The sequence below is a fragment of the Ovis canadensis genome, chromosome 14, assembly GCF_042477335.2.
Source record: "Ovis canadensis isolate MfBH-ARS-UI-01 breed Bighorn chromosome 14, ARS-UI_OviCan_v2, whole genome shotgun sequence".
NCBI lineage: Eukaryota > Metazoa > Chordata > Mammalia > Artiodactyla > Bovidae > Ovis > Ovis canadensis.
This window is the reverse complement of record NC_091258.1, coordinates 68750850-68770284: the sequence shown is the minus strand read 5'-3', so window position 1 is coordinate 68770284 and position 19435 is coordinate 68750850. Positions and strand designations below refer to the sequence as shown.

Genomic DNA, 19435 nt, shown 5'->3' with positions numbered 1-19435 from the left:
GCACCGCTCCGCCTCTGGACGCAGACCTCGGAACTTACCCTCTCATCTCCCTTTCTTCCCAGGAATTTAGGGGTCCAGGATGCCCTGACCCTGGGAGGGAAGGGTCAGCCCCCAAGTGGGGTAGCAAAACGCCAGCGGTTAGAGCAGAAGTCTGGCGGCCCGTCCGCCCCGTCTCTGCTCCCCAGCTCGCCTCCCCTCTCCTCCCCCTTTCTCTCTCCTCAACCAGGCCTCGGATGGGCCCGCCCTGGAGACAACGACTCCCTCCAGCAGGTGATGGGGCTGAGGCCGGTAGGGTTGTGTGATAGGCGCGGCCTTCACTGACTCTAGACTCCTGGTACTCTCCCGTTTGAATCAAAGAGCAAACTGCAGGTGAGAAGCCTTGAAAGGGTGACAAAGGGGTGGCTGCTGTTGGAGGTAGGGTGGGGGCTGGGAGTCGGAGGGGGAAGCAGTGGGCTGTTCAGGAAGGGCCCTGGGTGCTAAACTAAACCGGGTGTGAAGCATGCTCAGGAAGATTTAAGCAGACCACAGATTTGGTCAGGTTTATATAATGACTCCAGAATATCACATCACCATCAAAAATCATATTTTAAAAGAATGCCTTATTACCTAGGAAAATACTCATTATCTACTCATGATATAATGGAAATGTATATTATATATATCCAATAAATCTCCAATCTGTAAGAAATAACATATATGTTCATACAGTACATATTAATGTATATTTACAAACTCTGTGTTACGTTTGGGGCTTCCCAGGTGACTCAGTGGTAAAGAATCTGCCTGCAATGCAGGAGACCCTTGGGGTAGGTTTGATCCTTGGGTGGGGAAGATCCCCTGGAAAAGGGAATGGCAAACCACTCCATGAACAGGGGAGCCTGGTGGTCTTCAGTCCATGGGGTCCCAAAGAGTCGAACACAGACTGATTGACCAACACTTTCACTTTCATGTGACATTTAACAGTATTATCCAATATATATGTTCTGTCATTGTATCTCATTTGTAATAAATAGACATATATGTATTAATAATTATAGTTTTAAATTTTAATACTTTTAGTTTTAAAAATATTTATTTATTTACTTGGCTGCACCGGGTCTTATTTAAGGCACACGGGATCTTCAGTCTTCGTTTTAACCATGTCTGTTTATGAACAGATATACTAAATTCGAATAAACTCACCTTTACCTATTGTTTTCCATATGGTTAGCCCTTTCTAAATTCTGTTTAAGGAATCTTTCTTAACCTCCACATCATGACGATATTCTCCCATATTAATTTCTTTAGAAGCTTCCTGGATTAATTTTTGTATGTTGTGAGATAATAGTCAAATTTTGTTTTTTCAGTATGAATATACATTTTTTCCCCATCATAATTACTTAATTCTGTCATTTCCATGATCTGAGTTGACAAGGAATACCTCTCCAGTTACTCAAAACTTTTACTTCTCTCAGTAATCATTTGTAGGTTTTGGTATAAAGGTCTTATCTTTCGTTAGATTAGTTCCTAAATGCTTGAAATATCTTCATGTTATTATAAATACTACCTTTAATTTTTTCATTACCTATCTATTTCTTGTTGGTATTAGAAATGCTCTTAGTAGTATTCCATTAACTCTGTATTCAGCAACCTTGTTATTGCTCACTTATTAATCCAATTATGTACTTATGGATTCTTTTTTATTTTTCACATAAATAATGACACTTTTCCTTCTCTTTCCAAACTTTATACTCTAAAAAATCTTACTCTACTTTCTAAGACCTCATATCAATTATCTGTTGCCATCAATATGCTGTTTAATACATCACTTCAGAATTCAGTGACTTAAAACAACAGGAACTTATTACTGGGTCTCATGAGTCATCAGGCTGGGGTCAGCAAATATGTGTGGGGCTACTGACTGATCTAAGCTAGCTTGAGCTGGGACCTCTGGAGTGATTCAGCTCCGGTTTATATGTCTCTGTTTCAGCAGATTAGTCTAGATGTGTCCTTGTGGTGATAGCAAAAGTGTAAGAGAGCAAGCAGTAACAACAGAGGTTTTTGCAGCCTAGTCTCTGAGTCAGCACACCAGCCTAGATTCAGGTGATAGGAAAGTAGATTACAGCCTCTCTTAGTGAGAGGATCTTCAGAACATTGTGAAGGGAGTAGATGAAGGAAAAATTGAAGATTTGGGGCCATGGATGCTATTAACCTACCCAAATTTTAAATTCAGTTTGACTAGAAGGGATGGTAGTGGGCACCTTGTCTCATTACTGATCTCCAAGGGAAGGCTTTCAAAATTTTATCAGTAAGTTTGATGTTTGCTGTAAGCTTTTCTGTAAATAATCTCTATGAAATTAAGAATGTTCAATTTTAGTTGTGGTGCATGGGCTTAGTTGCTCCAAGACATGTGGGATCTTAGTTCCCTGACCAAGGATAGAACCCACGTCCCCTGCATTGGAAGGAGGATTCAAGGATCTTCATTTTTAGTCCTACTTTCCTAAGAGTTCTTTTTTAATGAATAGTTTTTTGCATTTTATCAAAAATTTACACAAATATTGAGATGATCTTATGACTTTATCCTTTGTTGTGTTATCTTGATTAAAAAGAAAAAACTTTTAAGCTTCCTTGCATTACTGGAATAAACTCAACTCAATTGTGATGTCGTGTTGTTTTTATGTCTTGATGTATTTGATTTGCTAGTATTTTGTTTGGGACATTTTCATTAATGTTCATGAAAGACATAGGAATGTGATTTTCTTTTTTTTTCATAATTCCCTGCCAGGTTTTGGTATTAAGGTTAGGCTGGTCTCGCTACTTCTTCTATTCTGGAAGATTTTTATTCAAGATTAGTAGTATTTATTTATTTAATGTTTAGTACAATTCATCAATAAAATCACCAGGTCAGAAGTTTGCTATGGAGGAATATTGCTAATTAAGAAGCAATTTATTTAAAAGTTATAGGGCATATATCTTTTCAAGTTATGATTTTCTCAGGATATATGTCCAGGAATGGGATTGCTGGATCATATGGTTAGCTCTATTTTTAGTTTTTTAAGGAACCTCTGTACTGTTCTCCATAGTGGCTGTACCAATTTACAGTCCCATCAACAGAGTAGGAGGGTTCCCTTTTCTCCACACCCTCTCCAGCATTTAGCAATTTATTGTTTGTAGAATTTTTTGATGATGGCTACTCTGACCAGTTTGAGGTGATACCTCATTGTAGATTTGATTTACATTTCTCTGAGTGCTTAGTCACTCAGTCCGACTCATTGCGACCCCATGGACTATAGCCTGCCAAGTTCCTCTGTCTGTGGGGATTCTCCAGGCAAGAATACTGGAGTGGGTTGCCATACCCTCTTTCAGCAGATCTTCCCAACCCAGGGCTCGAACCCAGGTCTCCTGCATTGCAGGCAGATTCTTTACTGTCTGAGGCACCAGGGAAGCCCAATAATTAATGATGTGAGCATCTTTTCATGTGCTTTTTGGCCATCTGTATGTCTTCTTTGGAGAAATGTCCATTTAGATCTTCCAACCCCTTTTTTTTGGCCACACCACGACCAGTTCCCCAACCAGGGATAGAACCTCTACCCTCTGCAGTGGAAGTGCAGAGTCTTAACCACTGAACCACCAAGGAAATCCCTTTCCTCATTTTTGATTGGGCTGTTTGTGAAGTATTTTTTTGTTTGTTTGTTTGTTTTTAATTTTTATTTTTTTATTTTATTAATTTTTTTTAATTTTTATTTTTACTTTATTTTACTTTATAATACTGTATTGGTTTTGCCATACATTAACTTGAATCCACCACGGGTGTACATGCGTTCCCAAACATGAACCCCCCTCCCACCTCCCTCCCCATAACATCTCTCTGGGTCATCACCGTGCACCAGCCCCAAGCATGCTGTGTCCTGCGTCGGACATAGACTGGCGATTCGATTCTTACATGATAGTATACATGTTTCAATGCCATTCTCCCAAATCATCCCATCCTCTCCCTCTCCCTCTGAGTCCAAAAGTCCGTTATACACATCTGTGTCTTTTTTCCTGTCTTGCATACAGGGTCGTCATTGCCATCTTTCTAAATTCCATATATATGTGTTAGTATACTGTACTGGTGTTTTTCTTTCTGGCTTACTTCACTCTGTATAATTGGCTCCAGTTTCATCCATCTCATCAGAACTGATTCAAATGTATTCTTTTTAATGGCTGAGTAATACTCCATTGTGTATATGTACCATAGCTTTCTTATCCATTCATCTGCTGATGGACATCTAGGTTGCTTCCATGTCCTGGCTATTATAAACAGTGCTGCGATGAGCATTGGGGTACATGTGTCTCTTTCAATTCTGGTTTCCTCGGTGTGTATGCCCAGCAGTGGGATTGCTGGGTCATAAAGCAGTTCTATTTGCAATTTTTTAAGGAATTTCCACACTGTTCTCCACAGTGGCTGTACTAGTTTGCATTCCCACCAATAGTGTAGGAGGGTTCCCTTTTCTCCACACCCTCTCCAGCATTTATTGCTTGCAGATTTTTGGATCGCAGACATTCTGACTGGTGTGAAGTGGTACCTCATTGTGGTTTTGATTTGCATTTCTCTAATAATGAGTGATGTTGAGCATCTTTTCATGTGTTTGTTAGCCATCCGTATGTCTTCTTTGGAGAAATGTCTATTTAGTTCTTTGGCCCATTTTTTGATTGGGTCATTTATTTTTCTGGAATTGAGCTGCATAAGTTGCTTGTATATTTTTGAGATTAGTTGTTTGTCAGTTTTTGTTTGTTTTTAATTAAGCTGCATGAGCTGTTAGTATATCTTGGAGGTTAATTCCTTGTGGTTCTCTTCATTTCAAATGTTTTCTCCCAAGTTGTGTCTTGTCTTTTCATTTTGCTTGTGGTTTCTTTTGCTGTGCAGAAACTTTTAAGTTTATTTTTATTTTTGTTTTCAGTGGATCAAGAAAGATCTTGCTGCGACTTATGTCAGAGAGTGTCCTGCTGATGTTTTCCTCTGGGAGTTTTATAGTACCTGGTCTTCTTTAATTCATTTTGAGTTTATTTTTGTGTTTGGTGTTAGAGACAGATTTAGGTTTAAATCTACTATCTGATTAGGTGTTTTGTACTTGTCTTATCTATTCTATATTTCTTTTTCTCTTCTTTCTTGCATTATTTGTACATTGATTGTTTTCATTAGTCCATTTTTCTCCTCTGATAGCTTAGGAATTATACATTTAAACTATTGTTTTAATGATTCCCCCACATATTAAAGATATATATATTTTATCAAATTATATTTATTTGTACTTTTATCCTATTACTAGACAGTGAAAAGTACTTACAGTAATTAAATTCCCATTTACCACCCTCCTAATCTTTGTTGTTATATATTTAATTCTTTACTTAATTAGAACTAAACAAGGTGTTCATGTTTTTTTTCAGTCTCAATTTTATCCACATATTTTCATTTCAATTATTCTCAGTTCTTTCCTGCATGTCTGACCTTTCTTCTGGGGTAAATTTTCTTCTTCCAGAAGAAACGTCTGTATTATTTTTAGTAGTGCCAGGCTTCTGGCAACAAAACTCCATGGTTTTGTTAGTCAGAAAATGTGTTTACTTCATCTTCATTCTTGAAGAATATGTTTTCTAGAAATGGAATTCCAAATTCAAAGTTATTTTCTTTCAGCACTTTAAAGATTTAATTCCACTTCCCACTTGCTGTAACAGTTATGAAACATTTTGAAATTGATCTATTGCTTATAAGATGAGGAAAAAAACTGAGTGTCAGAGAAATGAAATTATTTTCTCGAAGTCAGTAACTCATGAGAAGGGCCAAGATCGAAACTCTGGCCTTCGTTGGTCTAAAACCTTTTTTAAAAAGTTAGTTTATTTATGTTTGGCTGCTCTGGGTCTTCCTGGCTGCTAGGGCTTTCTGCTAGTTGCAGCGAGCAGGGGCTACTCTTCATTGCAGTGCTCGGACTTCTCATTGCAGTAGCTTCTCTTGTGGAGCAAGGGCTCTGGGGCACATGGGCTTCACGTTGCAGCGAGTGGGATCAGTAGTGTGGCTCCCGGGCTGCAGAGCACAGCCTCAATAGTTGCGGTGCACAGACTGAGTTGCTCAGAGACATGTGGGATCTTCCCTGACCAGGAATCGAACCTGTGTCTCCTGCATTGGCAGGCAGATTCTTTACCACTGAGCCACCAGGAAAGCCCTCTAAAACCTTTTCTGTCATGGGGTTTTACAGTCTGGTATCTTGAGACATGTTCCTTAAAGTCTGCTCTGCTTGGCGACCCCAAGATTCCCTCAGGAGTTAGTGGGCTTGTAAGAAGAAAGTCATGGAGTCCCTTGAAGAAATATCAGAGGAAGAGTCCCCCAAAGAGCGCCACACTTCCTCAACACCGTCCTGGAAGCTCACAGCCAAGGAGATTCTGGCCACCAAGACCCAAAACTACTTTGCTCAGACTAAAAGAGCTGAGAACATCTTGATCCAGGTTGCCTTCTCCATTGGTTTAAGCAGCATATGGCGGTTCCCTTACCTGTGTCATCTGAATGGAGGAGGTGAGGCCGGGGACCTGGATCCTGAGTTTAAAGAAGGAGTTTTAAGACTGGGCACCTAGGCTCCGGGGATTTGGGGGAAGAGATAACTGGAGATTAAGAGGAGGGGGGCCAGGACTCCTGGCTGTCTGAGCACAGCTCCTGGTTCTCTTCTTCAGGCAGCTTTATCCTGGTGTACTTCTTCATGCTCCTCTTTTTCGGGGTTCCCCTCATGTACATGGAGATGATCATGGGGAAATGTCTGCGCATGGACAGCATCCGGGTCTGGAAGCAGCTTGTCCCCTGGCTGGGCGGCATAGGCTACGCCAGCATACTGGTGAATGAGGGCCCAGCCAGGGGCATCCCAGCCCACCCCTATGGTCTCCAGGCTCCCTGTCTCCACCCATCCCGCCCTGCCTCAGGCCCACTTGTGTCCACCCCCAGGTGTGCATCTTGGTGAGCTTGTACAACAGCATTATCATCACCTGGAGCCTCTCCTACCTAAGCAACTCCTTCCGTTACCCCCTGCCGTGGGACGAGTGCCCACTGGTGAGGAACATCAATGTCACCGGTGAGGAGAGGGAGGGGGAGGCCCAGCAGAGCCAAGGGAGGCAGGGGCACCAAGCAGCAAGAGACAGGGAGTGAGAACTGAAAGGGAGGCCGTGACACGCAGGGCAGCCGCCAGGTGAGGTGGCACCTAAGGGACTGGCTTCCCCCAGACCTTTCTTGCCTTCAGACTGTAACCCACCAGTACTTCTGGTACCACACCACTCTGAACGCCTCAAACCACATTGAAGAAGAGGTCGAGACCCTCGTCCTGAATCTCACCGTGGGTATCTTCGCAGTCTGGTTCCTCCTCTTCTTAATCATGATGGTAGGGCTAAAGATTTCAATGCAGGTAAGCCACTCTGACTGCTGGTCTCACTACCCCTTCACCTTTGCCAGGTCCAAACATCCTCAGGCTCCCTGCCCCCACACCATCCACCTCCTTCCTGCTGACTTCTCTTTTCCAGTCCTCATGACCCATGCCCCCCCCCGACCCACCCAGAGGGTAAGCTCAGAGGTGCCCACACAGCCACTCCATCAGGGTCCTAAGGAAGACGCTGTCACTAAGTGACGTTGTCACTGCTCCTCTCAAAGAGAACTGCTCATCTCCCATCTGTGGCACAGAAGAACACCTCAGACTGACCCAGCTCCCTCTTCCCCATCTCTCATCTGCATGTCACTGCATGTGGGGACCTGCAGACAGCCTTGTAGATCAGACCACAGCCTCACGCCCTGAGCCTGGCATACCCCACCTTCCTGCATCTTGACAGTGCCCATTAACCCCTAAAGGAGCCGACTGGCACTGACTTCAAAGTTTCTCATTTAGATTACTTTATTCCAATCCTTATTTCCAACCCACCCCCTTGGCACCTGGATATTCTCCTTCTGTGGAAAAGTAATGTCAGATTACGTTGGTTAACATTACCTGTACCTTCTGACTCCTGTATCTATGCAAGCAATCAACTTTCATGCCAGGCATCCCTGGAAACCCAGCTCACCATGTCTTTGCAGCCTTCAAAATAAGCCAGTCACACAAAACAGTGTTTTACTAATGGCTTAGTAGAGCACACTGTGGCAGGGAGGTGAGTTTCCCTCATCAATCTCTGAGCAAAAAAAAAAAAAAAAAAATTTAATTCCTGTTAAGCATATCATCTTCTCACAAAGTCTCTTTTCCATTTCTTCTTTTCCCCTTCAGCTATGAAGGTGTTACATCCAGTCTTCAGCTTCACTGGTTCCTCTCCCCTTTGCAATTCTTGTCCCTAAATTCAAAAATAGGCCAGAAAAACCAAAGCCCATGAATTGATAGTATCCAACTGCACCACAGGGTTTCCCCGGTATGGTAAAGAATCTACTTGCAATGCATCCCTGGGTCAGGAACATCCCCTGGAGAATGAAATGGCAACCCAATCCAGTATTCTTGCCTGGGAAATCCCATGGACAGAAGAGCCTGGAGAATTAGAGTCCATGGGGTCACAAAAGAGTTGGACAAGACGTAACAGCTGAACTACAACTGCACCGCCATTTAAAAGCCATCTTTACCTGGGCCTCTGCCTGATTGATGGATTTTCCCACCCAAACAACATTGTTGTCTCCTTAGAATAATCCTCCTGTAGCTCCCTCTTGTCACATTCCGGCCACATTAACGCTGCTCACCTCACTGTCTCCGCTCCTGCTGGCCCCTGCTAAAGCTTGCCTCTCTGTCCTATGCTCCCCTCCTGCCCACGTCTCCTGACTTCGGCTCTCTGTCCTGACCTCTCTGACCAGATGCTGATTTTCTCAGTATTCCTTCCCTACATCATCCTCCTCTGCTTCCTCATCCGAGGTCTCTTCTTGGAAGGTGCAACCACCAGCCTCAGACGTATGGTGACCACAGAGGTGAGGCTGGGCGCTCCAAACCTTCACCCTCCTTCTCTGAGTTTCCTTCCCCTGCATCTTCTCTCCTTCTGTCCCCTGGGTACCTCTTGTCCCTCCTGTTTCCACCCCAGCCTGCCCCCTCTGCCAGCCCACTGGTGGCTCTGCACTCTGAGCCCATTCCCAAACTCCTCTCACCCACCACCCCAATCGACAGTTCTCTGCCTGGGCCTCGCTGGACCTGTGGCGTCAAGCAGGAGGCCACATGCTCTATTCCCTGGGCCTGGGCATGGGCACCATCATCTTGTTCTCCTACAAGGCTGGAGGTGACAACTACGCACAGGTGGCCTTTTTGGTGGTCCTGGTCAACCTGGTGACTTCATTGCTGACTACGTCCATCGTCTTTATAGTGCTGGGCTTCTGGACCACCACCAGTGGACACGCCTGTATCAAACAGTGAGTAGTCACAGCCTTGTAGATCCAAAAAGAGGCCCCCCTTCCTCTACTTCTGCAGTCCCCCAGCCTCAGGGACCCTCAAACTCAAACCTCTCCAATAGCAACAACAACAACAATATCACGTTACTCTCAGAGAAAAACAGCTAGAAGGGAACAGTCTAATATCCATCACTTTATAGATAAGAAAAGAGTCTCAGATATATGACTGTCCAAAGACTGGGCTTCCCTGGTGGCTTGGGCGGTAACGAATCTGCCTGCCGTGCAGGAGACTCAGGTTCAACCCCTGGGTCAGGTAGATTCCACGACTGTCCAAAGGTTTCTATAAACTGCAAATGATGTAAAGAAGTTTTCAGAATCAATTGTTTCAACTCACAGAAATGACCGTTAGAGCATTCTGAGCCACAGTCAGTGGTTGTGGCCCAGGCTGTACATTGGAATCATTTGGGAAGCCTTAGAAAATACTTATGTCTGTGTGCTCCCACCCCACACCCCACCCCCGCAGAAATTCTCATTTACTTGGTCTGGAGTGCATTCAGGCACTGGGATTTTTTTAAGCCTCAAAGTGGAATTTTTCTTCCAGTTAAGATATTGAAGGATGCAAAAGTCCATATTTGTACAACAGCAGCACTTTTTAGTGGATAAAATAAAAATCATACTTTGCTGTTATTGAAGTGCAGTGGACCCAAGAAGATTTAAAGAACTAAATCTATACCAAGAGAATACGAAAGGAAATTCTTGAGGCTGAAGGGAAGTACCCAGTTTGTATTTAGATTTCATAAAAAGTACACAGAAGAAAAGTAATTTCACCTGTCTAAGCTGTTCTGAACATACTTGCTAGTTTTTCAATAACTGAATAACCTAGCTTCTTTAGTTTAAATTAGTTAAAATTAAATAAAATTTAAAATTCACTTTCTCAGTTGTATTAGTCACATCTGGTTAGTGGCCGCGGTAGACAGCACAGCTCTAGCGTAATCATCCAAAACAAAACAATAAGAGATATACGTCAAACACTAGATTCCAAATATCAGTGCCCTCCCCTGCTTCAGTTGTACCAACCAAAACTGTCTCCAGATGTTGTTAAATGTCCCTGGGGAAAAAGATGGGGGTATCACCCTCCGTTGAAAACCATTGTGTTAAGAATATCAACAACAGAAAAACAGTTACCATCATCCTTTTTAAAAAAATTATTTATTTCATTTATGACTGCACTGGGTCGTCTTTGCTGCACACAAGCCTTCTTTAGTTGTAGTGAGCAGGAGCTACTCTCTGGCTGCGGTGGGCTTCTCATTGCAGGGGCTTCTCCTGTCGCGGAGCGCAGGCTCTAGGGCGCCTGGGCTCAGCAGTGGAGACTCGCGGACTCTAGAGCGCAGGCTCAGTAGTCGTGGCGCATGGGCTCAGCTGTCCCGCAGCGTGTAGAGTCCTCCCAGGCCAGGGATCCAGCCCATGCCCCCTGCATTGACAGGGGGAAACTCAACCACTGCCAGGGAAGTCCAATGTCATTCTTAATGGTTAATTATTGAACATTTTCCTCCAATATTAAAAACAAGACAAGGGTATCTCTTTTCATCACATCTCTTCAATATCATAGTGAAGTTCCTAGCAGTGAAAGGAAGCAAAAAAAGAATATAAACAGAATAGAGCATAGAAAGAACTAAAAGTGTCTTTATTCACAAATGGCATAAGTATATACTTAGAAAACCTAAAAGAATCTCAAAAAAAAGAAAACTAAAATAAATAAGTGCATTTAGGAATGTCTCAAAAACAAAAATCCCCATACAAAAACAAACAAATTTTTCTACATGCTAATGGCAAACAGCAGTTAAATTAAAAATTTAAAAAGCAAAACCATTTACATTAGCATCAAAACCCACCAAATACTAAGGCTAAATTTAACAGAAGTTGTGCAAGATCTCCATACTGAAAATTACACAGCGTTGCTGAGAGAAAGACCTAAATAAGTGAAGAGCTATGTTATGTTCATGGATTTGAAGAATCATTGATGTTAGGATATAAGTTCTCCCCAAACTGCCAAGTGAAATGGCAGTTTCACATCCCAGCAAACTTTACTATAGAACTGACAAGATCACTCTTAAAATGTATATGGAAATGCAAAGGATGTATATTAGTCAAAACGATCTTGAAAAAAACAAAAACAAAAAACAAGTTGGAGACATACTACTTGGAATGTAAATAAGTATTATGCAGTACAATCCAGCAGTCAGGAGCAATAAACTTGATGTACATTCAGCAACGTATGCTAAGTCACTTCAGTCGTGTCCGACTCTGTGTGACCCCATAGACGGCAGCCCACCAGGCTCCCCAGTCCCTGGGACTCTCCAGGCAAGAACACTGGAGTGGGTTGCCATTTCCTTCTCCAGTGAATGAAAGTGAAAAGTGAAAGTGAAGTCGCTCAGTCATGTCCGACCCTCAGCGACCCTATGGACTGCAGCCTTCCAGGCTCCTCCATCCATGGGATTTTCCAGGCAAGAGTACTGGAGTGGGGTGCCATTGCCTTCTCCATCAGCAACATATAGCTATCAGCAAGAAAAAAAAAAAAGGGAGAAAAAGAAAAAAACAGAATGCTGTTTATCGCACAACACTTCAGTGATGACACACAAAACAACATATTTTTTCCACAAAGTAATATCCATGCTTGAAATGCATGAAAGTGAATCACTATAGAAGCAGAGGAAAGAGTGAAATTCAAAAATGAAAGAGAGTTTGCCTTCCAATTCAGGGGACTCAGGTTCGATCACGGGCTGGGGAACTAAGATCCCACATGCTGTGGGGCAGCTAAGCCTGTGTGCCTCAGTGGAAGGGTCCATGTACTGCAACCAAGACCTGACACAGAGAAACAAATAAATAGTTTAAAAAAAAAATGAAGGAGAGAAAAGATCAAACACACCACTCCGCTCTGCTGGTTGAGGAAAACGTATTATGAACAGGCCTAATGAACCCAGCACTCCAAACTTAAGGTCCAAAAAGAGAAAATCCTGAGTGTATTCATTTTCTGAGGCTGTCATAACAAAGTTCCACAAACTGGGTGGCTAAAACAACAGAAGTGTATTGTCTCACAGCTTTGGAGGCCAGAAGTCTGAGCTCCATGCATTGGCAGGGCTATGTCCCACCTTGGGCTGTAAGGAAGAATTTGTCCCATGCCTCTTCTGGTGATTTGCTGGCAATCTTTGGTGTTCTTCTCTTATAGATCTTACTGGCATTCTCACAGGGTATTCTCCATGTCGTGTGTGTGTGTCTGTGTGTCTGTGTGTCCAAATTCCCTCTTGTTATAGAAAGATACCAGTCACAATGGCCCCTCGCCACTACAATACAACCTCACCTTTAATTACTTCCACAACAGTCTTGTTTCTAAATAAGGTCCCTTTCTGAGGTAGTGGAGGGTTAGGACTTCCACCGGATTAATCTGGGAGGCGGGGACACACAATTCATAACACTGAGGAATTAGCTACTGCAAATATAACATCTCCTGCCACTTAGGTGGAGTCCCCAGGCCAACTGGCCCCAAGTCCATGCGGTTATCTTCTGGTCCCTGACCTTGTTACTCAGCTGCACCCATCTCAGGCAGCTCACTTTCCTCTTCAGTCCTCGACATCCCTGGTCTGCCATCAGCTCTCCACCACCTTTCCTTTCCTCTCTCCCCGCTTCAGGAGTGTCTCAAAGCTGATGCAGCTGATAGACGAGGGGGTGCTGCCTCATAATGCCAAGCCCCCCCAAGACATCCTGCTGCGGCCCACCCTGGACTACATAAAATGGATCAACAGTCTCCAGGGCCATCTCCGGCGACAGGTCGTCCACCTGTCCCCACCCTGCAGCATCAAGGTGCAGAAGGAAACGGTGCGTGTGTGGGAACAGGACGGGAGTTGGAGTCCTTAATGGCCCCAGAGGACCTAGGGATCTGCATTTCCTAGGGTCCTTGGCCGGGGTGGGGGGCCACCTAATCATCTTCTGAGGCAAGGTAACTGTTATAATCACTTTTCTACCACCATTTCATATGTGCCCAGGCCTCTGGGGAAACTGTCCCTCTAATTCTCACATTGACCTCAGGATCCCCATGTATTAGAGATGGAAACCGAGGCCTCAAGAGATTAAGCTCTTGGATTTATGTAGTCCAGGGTGGGCAGCAGCTCCTGAAACCAAGAAGGGCACTCAGACCATCCGTCACCACTCTGGCCTCTTTATTCCACCCAAGGCAGACATTGCTAATCGATCACTGCACCACTTCCCTCCCCGCATCCAGACCGACCACTGCCTCAGAGCCCTTCTCCCCCACAGTTCATGGAGGGCCCCGGCCTGGCATTCGCAGCCTTCTCCCAAGTCATCTCGTTGTTCCCCGGCTCCTCTTTCTGGGCCATCCTCTTCTTCATGGCCCTGCTCATCATAGGCTTGAGCAACTTGCTGAGGCTCTTGGAAGGCATTGTCTTTCCCCTCCAGAACTCCATCTCCATCTTCAGGAATTATCCCAGGATACTTTCAGGTACTGCGGATTCTCACCCCAGTGACCGCCTTGCCTTTGGCCCCTCCTTATCCAGCCACCCCCGGTCTCCAGGGCTCACTTTGACCCCTGAACCCAGCCCTACACATAGACCTCAAGTGTGGCCAAACCTGCCCCTGCCTTAGCGATCGTCTGCTTGGGAGGTTTTCTGGGCAGCCTCGTCTTCACCAGTCGTGCTGGCAGCTACATAATGTACTTGTTTGATGACCTCCTGGTCCCACTGACCCTCATCATCACCGTGGTCTTCCAGAACATGGCCCTGGCTTGGATCTACGGAGCTGGGAGGTGAATGCCCAAGCCCCCGGGGTCTGCCCAGCCAGGGAACCCTCCCCACAACCTGGGTCTCTGAGGAGAGTTGGGGCCTGGTCTGGTCCCTCAGTCCTTCCCACAGCAGGAAGATGTGGCTGAGGGTGCAGGGGTACAGGAGGGAGTGATCTGAGGGAATAATCTGAGGCTGGGAGGCCCTAATGGGACAAGCAGTCAGGATCTAGGGGACTCAGGGACCCTGCCATTGGCCACATGGGCTATTCTGAAGACAAAAGGCTGGGAGCGATGCATTCCCCCAGGATTGGGGGTGGGGGGTGTTTCCCATGGGGAGACTAGATGCAAGAGCCAACCCCAAGGAGGGCCTGGCAGGACTTGGCAGCTCTTAAATGTTGACAAATTGTGAGAGAACCAGACGCCTGGAAAGCCCACCCTCCTAAGAGCCCCAGGCCCCGGCGGCCAGAGGGCTCCCTTCCAGACGCCCCTGACCGTTGCCCCGACCCCAGGTTCAGGGAAGAAATGTTCAGTGAGATGGGCCGCCCGCTGTGGCCCTTCTCCTCGTTCCTGTGGGGCTACGTGACCTTGCCAGGGCTGCTGGCCCTCCTCACCGTCTACCTCATGCAGCTCTACCAGGGGACACACCTCTACTACACCGCCTGGAATACCAGTGGGGTGAGACTGCCCCACCCACACCCACCTTGGGCACCCCTTGTCAGAGGACACCTCGCAGGACCCCAAGTCTGGGCTCCTATGGTCTCCAGGGACCCTTTGACCAGCTTGTCAGCCCCTGGGAAACCTGATCCCCAGCACCATGTGGACTGAGACCCCACCACCGCTGCCTCTTCCTCTCATCCTGGTCTCCTCTCTCTCTGCCCCCAGAGCCAGGAAGTGAAACATCCCTACCCGCAGAACAGCCGGGGCTGGGTCATCTTCCTCAGCGTCCTCACCTTCCTGCCGATTCCAGCCCACCCACTCCACCAGTGGTGGTCCCTCCAGGACTACGTTGCCCCGGATCCCTTTGAAAAGCTAATGTCTAAAAAGACACCCATGATGTCCTCCATGTCCTCACAGAGGCCGAAGCACCACTCGGTGAAGTCCCAGGAGAGAACCAGCAACACCTCAACCAGAGGGTTAAGCATGTCCTTACTCAGGTCGCTGAAACCTGAGTCAGGGGGTCTCAGCCAGGACTCAGAAAAGTATGAGAGCTCCTCCTGGTTCAGCCTGCCTCTACTGACCTCCCTGTCGTCTTCCTTGACCATAAGGAGTGCCAGCCTCCATGTCTCAAGGCAGGTGAGCCCAATCTCGGCAACCACAGACAACAGCTCCGAGGGCGGGAAGACCAAGGAAGAAAGCCCAGAAAGGAAATCTGTTCAGTAACTCACGACCTGCCCACCTTTTCCAAGGCAGCAAATCTGTCCAATGACTGGTGGCATTTGTGAACATTTTTCTACAGAAATAGCTGGTTCTGCCAAAAAGGAGGGGAAGGGGCACATGGAAAACTTGCCTAGCAATCGATCACATCAGTCATTTGACCTTGGAAGGAGATGGACAACCCAGAAGCTCTTTGCTCCCCTCCACCACTTTTGCTAAGTGGAACACTCTGCTTTGGGCTTGGGGGACTCAGAGGAAGAAGTCACCTCTGTTGCTGCCAGGACTGGACCTGGTGCCCCTTTCCCCCTGCGAAGTGGGGGCACCATGCTGGCGTGATGGCATGGGCATCGCAGCGCTTCCCAGGACCCAACTTCCAGTTACCAAGACAGACAATGTTCTCTCCAACGCCCCCACCTCTGCCACCAGACTGGACTAGTGGGGCGGCTGACCTCTCCAGGGCTGCTCTCTCAGAATGAGGCTGAGACAACAATGCTGTGAGTTAATAAATGGGTCCTCTGGGACCCCACCCCCCTATGCAAAGGCCACGGGCACTGTGTTCTTTGGGTGAACAGCCCAGATGTCAGCCTCCGCCTGCAAATACACCCTCCAAACTGCCAACCTCTGGCAAACTGAGCATCCAGTCTGGTGATCCCAGTTTCTCCCTGCCTTTGAGACCCTTCTGTGTCCTGGAGTCGAGCCAAATTGTATGGGGAACTTTGCAGCAATCAGTGTCACTCAGTCCAGAAAGTGTGTCAATCTCTAAAGCTGATTTGGTAATTGGCGGCCATACTGAATCTATCCCATAACTCTCCTCTCACAGCTCCTACCAAGAGGGAAGTATGCCTAGAACATTCCGATCCTCGCTAGCTGGCTGTTATGCTTCATTCTTACTTGAGATAGAGGCCTTCAGCCGTAGTAGGTGGGTCACCAGGTTTCCGTGAGATTAGGACCAGGGAATCATAGAGAACTTGGGCTTTATTAGGGTTTTCTGTGGGAGCTAGATAACACCGCCCTGCCTCCTGAATGGGCTTCTCTGGTGGCCCAGCTGGTAAAGAATCTGCCTGCAATGTGGGAGACCTGGGTTCGATCCCTGGGTTGGGAAGATCCCCTGGAGAAGGGCATGGCAACCCACTCCAGTATTCTTGCCTGGAGAATCCACGTGGACATTGGAGCCTGGCGGGCTGCAGTCCATGGGGTCGCAAAGAGTGGGACACGACTGGGAATCTAAGCACAGCACGGCCTCTCTGAATGTCACATGGAGTTAAGGCAGCTGGGGTGCAGGGATGGAGGACCTAGGCCCTTTCTGGAAGCCACACCCCTTAGTGACTTCCTGGGCAAAAACCCGTCTCTCCCACTGCCTACCCCCAAAGGTCATGACCTTGAGAATCAATGCCAGCTTCCATCATCCCCAACCCTGGTTCTCAATCACTTCTCAAATCTTCATGTGCACCTTTATTTATCTCAAACATGTCTAAACATCTTTTATGACACTCCTTTATCAGTGCCCACTTTCTGAAAAAACATCCCCAACCTAGGTAGAAAATTTACCTGTTCAGTTCAGTTCAGTCGCTCAGTCGTGTCCGACTCTTTGCGACCCCATGAATCGCAGCACACCAGGCCTCCCTGTCCATCACCAACTCCTGGAGTTCACTCAGACTCACGTCCATTGAGTCAGTGATGCCATCCAGCCATCTCATCCTCTGTCGTCCCCTTCTTCTCCTGCCCCCAATCCCTCCTAGCATCAGAGTCTTTTCCAATGAGTCAACTTTTCGCATGAGGTGGCCAAAGTACTGGAGTTTCAGCTTCAGCATCATTCCCTCCAAAGAAATCCCAGGGCTGATCTCCTTCAGAACGGACTGGTTCCTTGCAGTCCAAGGGACTCTCAAGAGTCTTCTCCAGCACCACAGTTGAAAAGCATCAATTCTTCGGCGCTCAGCTTTCTTCACAGTCCAACTCTCACATCCATACATGACCACTGGAAAAACCATAGCCTTGACTAGACGGACGTTTGTTGGCAAAGTAATGTCTCTGCTTTTCAGCATGCTATCTAGGTGGTTTTTTACCTGTGAACTCCCATTATTTTATATACCTGATGTCAGTTAAGTTTCATTTGTTTTGCTCACTGGTTAAAAAAAAGTAGATGTAAGTAGAAATTCTAAATTTTTCTTCCTGCATTCCCAATGAAATGGCTTCTCTAACCCTGTTTGGAGAGCCCTGAAAGAGGCAGAGGCCGCCAGGCCTTTCCTGCCCCGAGACTCCCCTCGTGGCCTCCTGCCTCCTCCCTTACTCTTCATGGATCCTGGATCTAGGATGACTCAGCTCCAGGAGCTGGAGGTGAGTGGAGTGGGTCTGGTCCCCCTTCCACCCTCACCTTCTCCTCTGTGTCTCTCCTCCCCTGTCAGAGTCAGGAAGGGCCACCATGAATCAGTATTGCCAAGCATCTGGTGGGCTAAGAGAAAGGCTAGTGTAGACGATGAGTCCTACACGCAGAGCGGTAAACAGAAGGTGGTTTTATGCGAGGCTGGGGGTGAGTGAGAAGTCCTGGCATGGAGGACACCTTTCCAGATGCTATGAGAAGTCCCCTGCCCCTGTTAATACTTGAACAAGGCATTAACAGACAGGCCTGTGGCCAGTGTCCCTCTCCCACCTCTCCTATCAGGAAGTGGATATTGCAGGAGGCTCGGAGAAAAGAAAGGACAGCCCTGCGGTCAAATCAACCAGTCAGTGACCCAGGTGGAGAGAGAAGCGAGGTGGTCTCGCTCCCAGTCTGGGATCCTTTCATTTTTCATTTCCCCACCAGCTGGTTAAGTGCTTCTTGACCCTTGCATCTAGGATACTGGCAGGCGACCTACGTTCCCTGGTCTGAGGGCCTCCCACAAGCTTGGGAGGGAATTGAGGACGTGCGAGGAGGCCTCTGTGTGGAGGGAGATTGGTGATCTTGGGAAATGTGGGGTAGGGGCCTCAGGCCCCTCTGCAGTGGGCTGTGGAGGAAGAGGTGTCTTGGCTAGAAAGATCCTGCTGCAGCGTGTATGTGGAAGGGTGAGTTTTGTTAACTGTGATCTGAATGACCATGACATTGGCTTGGGGAAGCCACGTGAGGAACTTCAGCAAGTAGTTTCTGCTAAGACAGTTCTGCAAGCTTTTCCTGTAAAGGGCCAGATGATATTTCTGGTCTTTGGGAACATGGTCTCTATGGCACAATACTGCCCCTCAGGACTGCTTGCAGGACCCTCCTCCCCCACTTCCCAGATACCAAAACCCCTTCAGATGCTCAAGCCCCTTATATAAAATGATGTAGTATTTGCATATAACCTACACACACCCTCCCATATGTTTTAAATCGTCTCTAGATTGCTTAATACCTAATATGACATAAATGCTAGGCAAACAATACCCAGTGTGGTAAGTTTTGCATTCTAAAAAATTTTTCATATATTTTCGATCACGTGTGGTTGAACCCATGGATGGTGGAACAGGTGGATGCAAAGGGGGCTGCCTGTATTCTCTTTATTTGATTTTTACAACTCTTAAAAAATGTAAAAACCGCTCTTAGCTCACAAGCCAGATTTATCCCACACACAACGCGTGAAGTGTGCCAACCGCTGATCTAGGGCCATATGATGCCTACAGAAGAATGCTGGTGACGAAACCAGGAATCACTTTGAACTCTCTAGTTGGCCCACTTTGTGCCAGGCAGCCACCTGGAGGGTATAACCACGAGGCCGTCCAGCAGAAAGGAAGGTGACCCAAGAATGGTCAGGGGCAGAATCCTAAATTCTCAAAATGGCCTATATAACTCCCCCACCCCTTAAATCTCAGGAGATTAATTATCAGGAGGCAGCCAAGAAGAGAGCAGCCTCACTGGGAGGACCACATTCAGTGCCCAACCTGCCTGACTAAGCCGTGTGGAAGAAGGTAGGAGAGGAAGAAGGTAA

The 19435-nt window shown here is 46.5% G+C and overlaps 2 protein-coding genes across 2 annotated transcripts; both read left to right on the top strand.

Moving 5' to 3' along the window:
- The first annotated feature begins 226 nt into the window (after window positions 1-226).
- LOC138419477 (sodium-dependent neutral amino acid transporter B(0)AT2-like) lies at window positions 227-8176 on the top strand. Its single transcript, XM_069552367.1, has 3 exons — window positions 227-369; window positions 6266-6526; window positions 6682-8176. The coding sequence occupies exons 2-3, from the start codon at window positions 6304-6306 to the stop codon at window positions 6960-6962; spliced, it is 504 nt and encodes a 167-aa protein (XP_069408468.1). The 5' UTR covers window positions 227-369; window positions 6266-6303; the 3' UTR covers window positions 6963-8176.
- A 6167-nt stretch (window positions 8177-14343) lies between these two features.
- Window positions 14344-16032, top strand: LOC138419476 (uncharacterized). The gene is made up of 2 exons (XM_069552366.1): window positions 14344-14801; window positions 15009-16032. Exons 1-2 carry the CDS (start codon window positions 14649-14651, stop codon window positions 15504-15506), a joined length of 651 nt encoding a protein of 216 aa, XP_069408467.1. The 5' UTR covers window positions 14344-14648; the 3' UTR covers window positions 15507-16032.
- Window positions 16033-19435: the final 3403 nt, after the last annotated feature.

What these genes read in the sequence shown, in the direction of transcription:
- LOC138419477 (XM_069552367.1), top strand. Translation starts at nt 6,304, where the DNA reads ATGGAGTCCCTTGAAGAAATATCAGAGGAAGAGTCCCCCAAAGAGCGC. An exon ending in GTGTCATCTGAATGGAGGAG is followed by an intron (nt 6,527 to 6,681) that starts GTGAGGCCGGGG and finishes TCTCTTCTTCAG; the next exon opens with GCAGCTTTATCCTGGTGTAC.
- LOC138419476 (XM_069552366.1), top strand. Translation starts at nt 14,649, where the DNA reads ATGTTCAGTGAGATGGGCCGCCCGCTGTGGCCCTTCTCCTCGTTCCTG. An exon ending in CCGCCTGGAATACCAGTGGG is followed by an intron (nt 14,802 to 15,008) that starts GTGAGACTGCCC and finishes CTCTGCCCCCAG; the next exon opens with AGCCAGGAAGTGAAACATCC.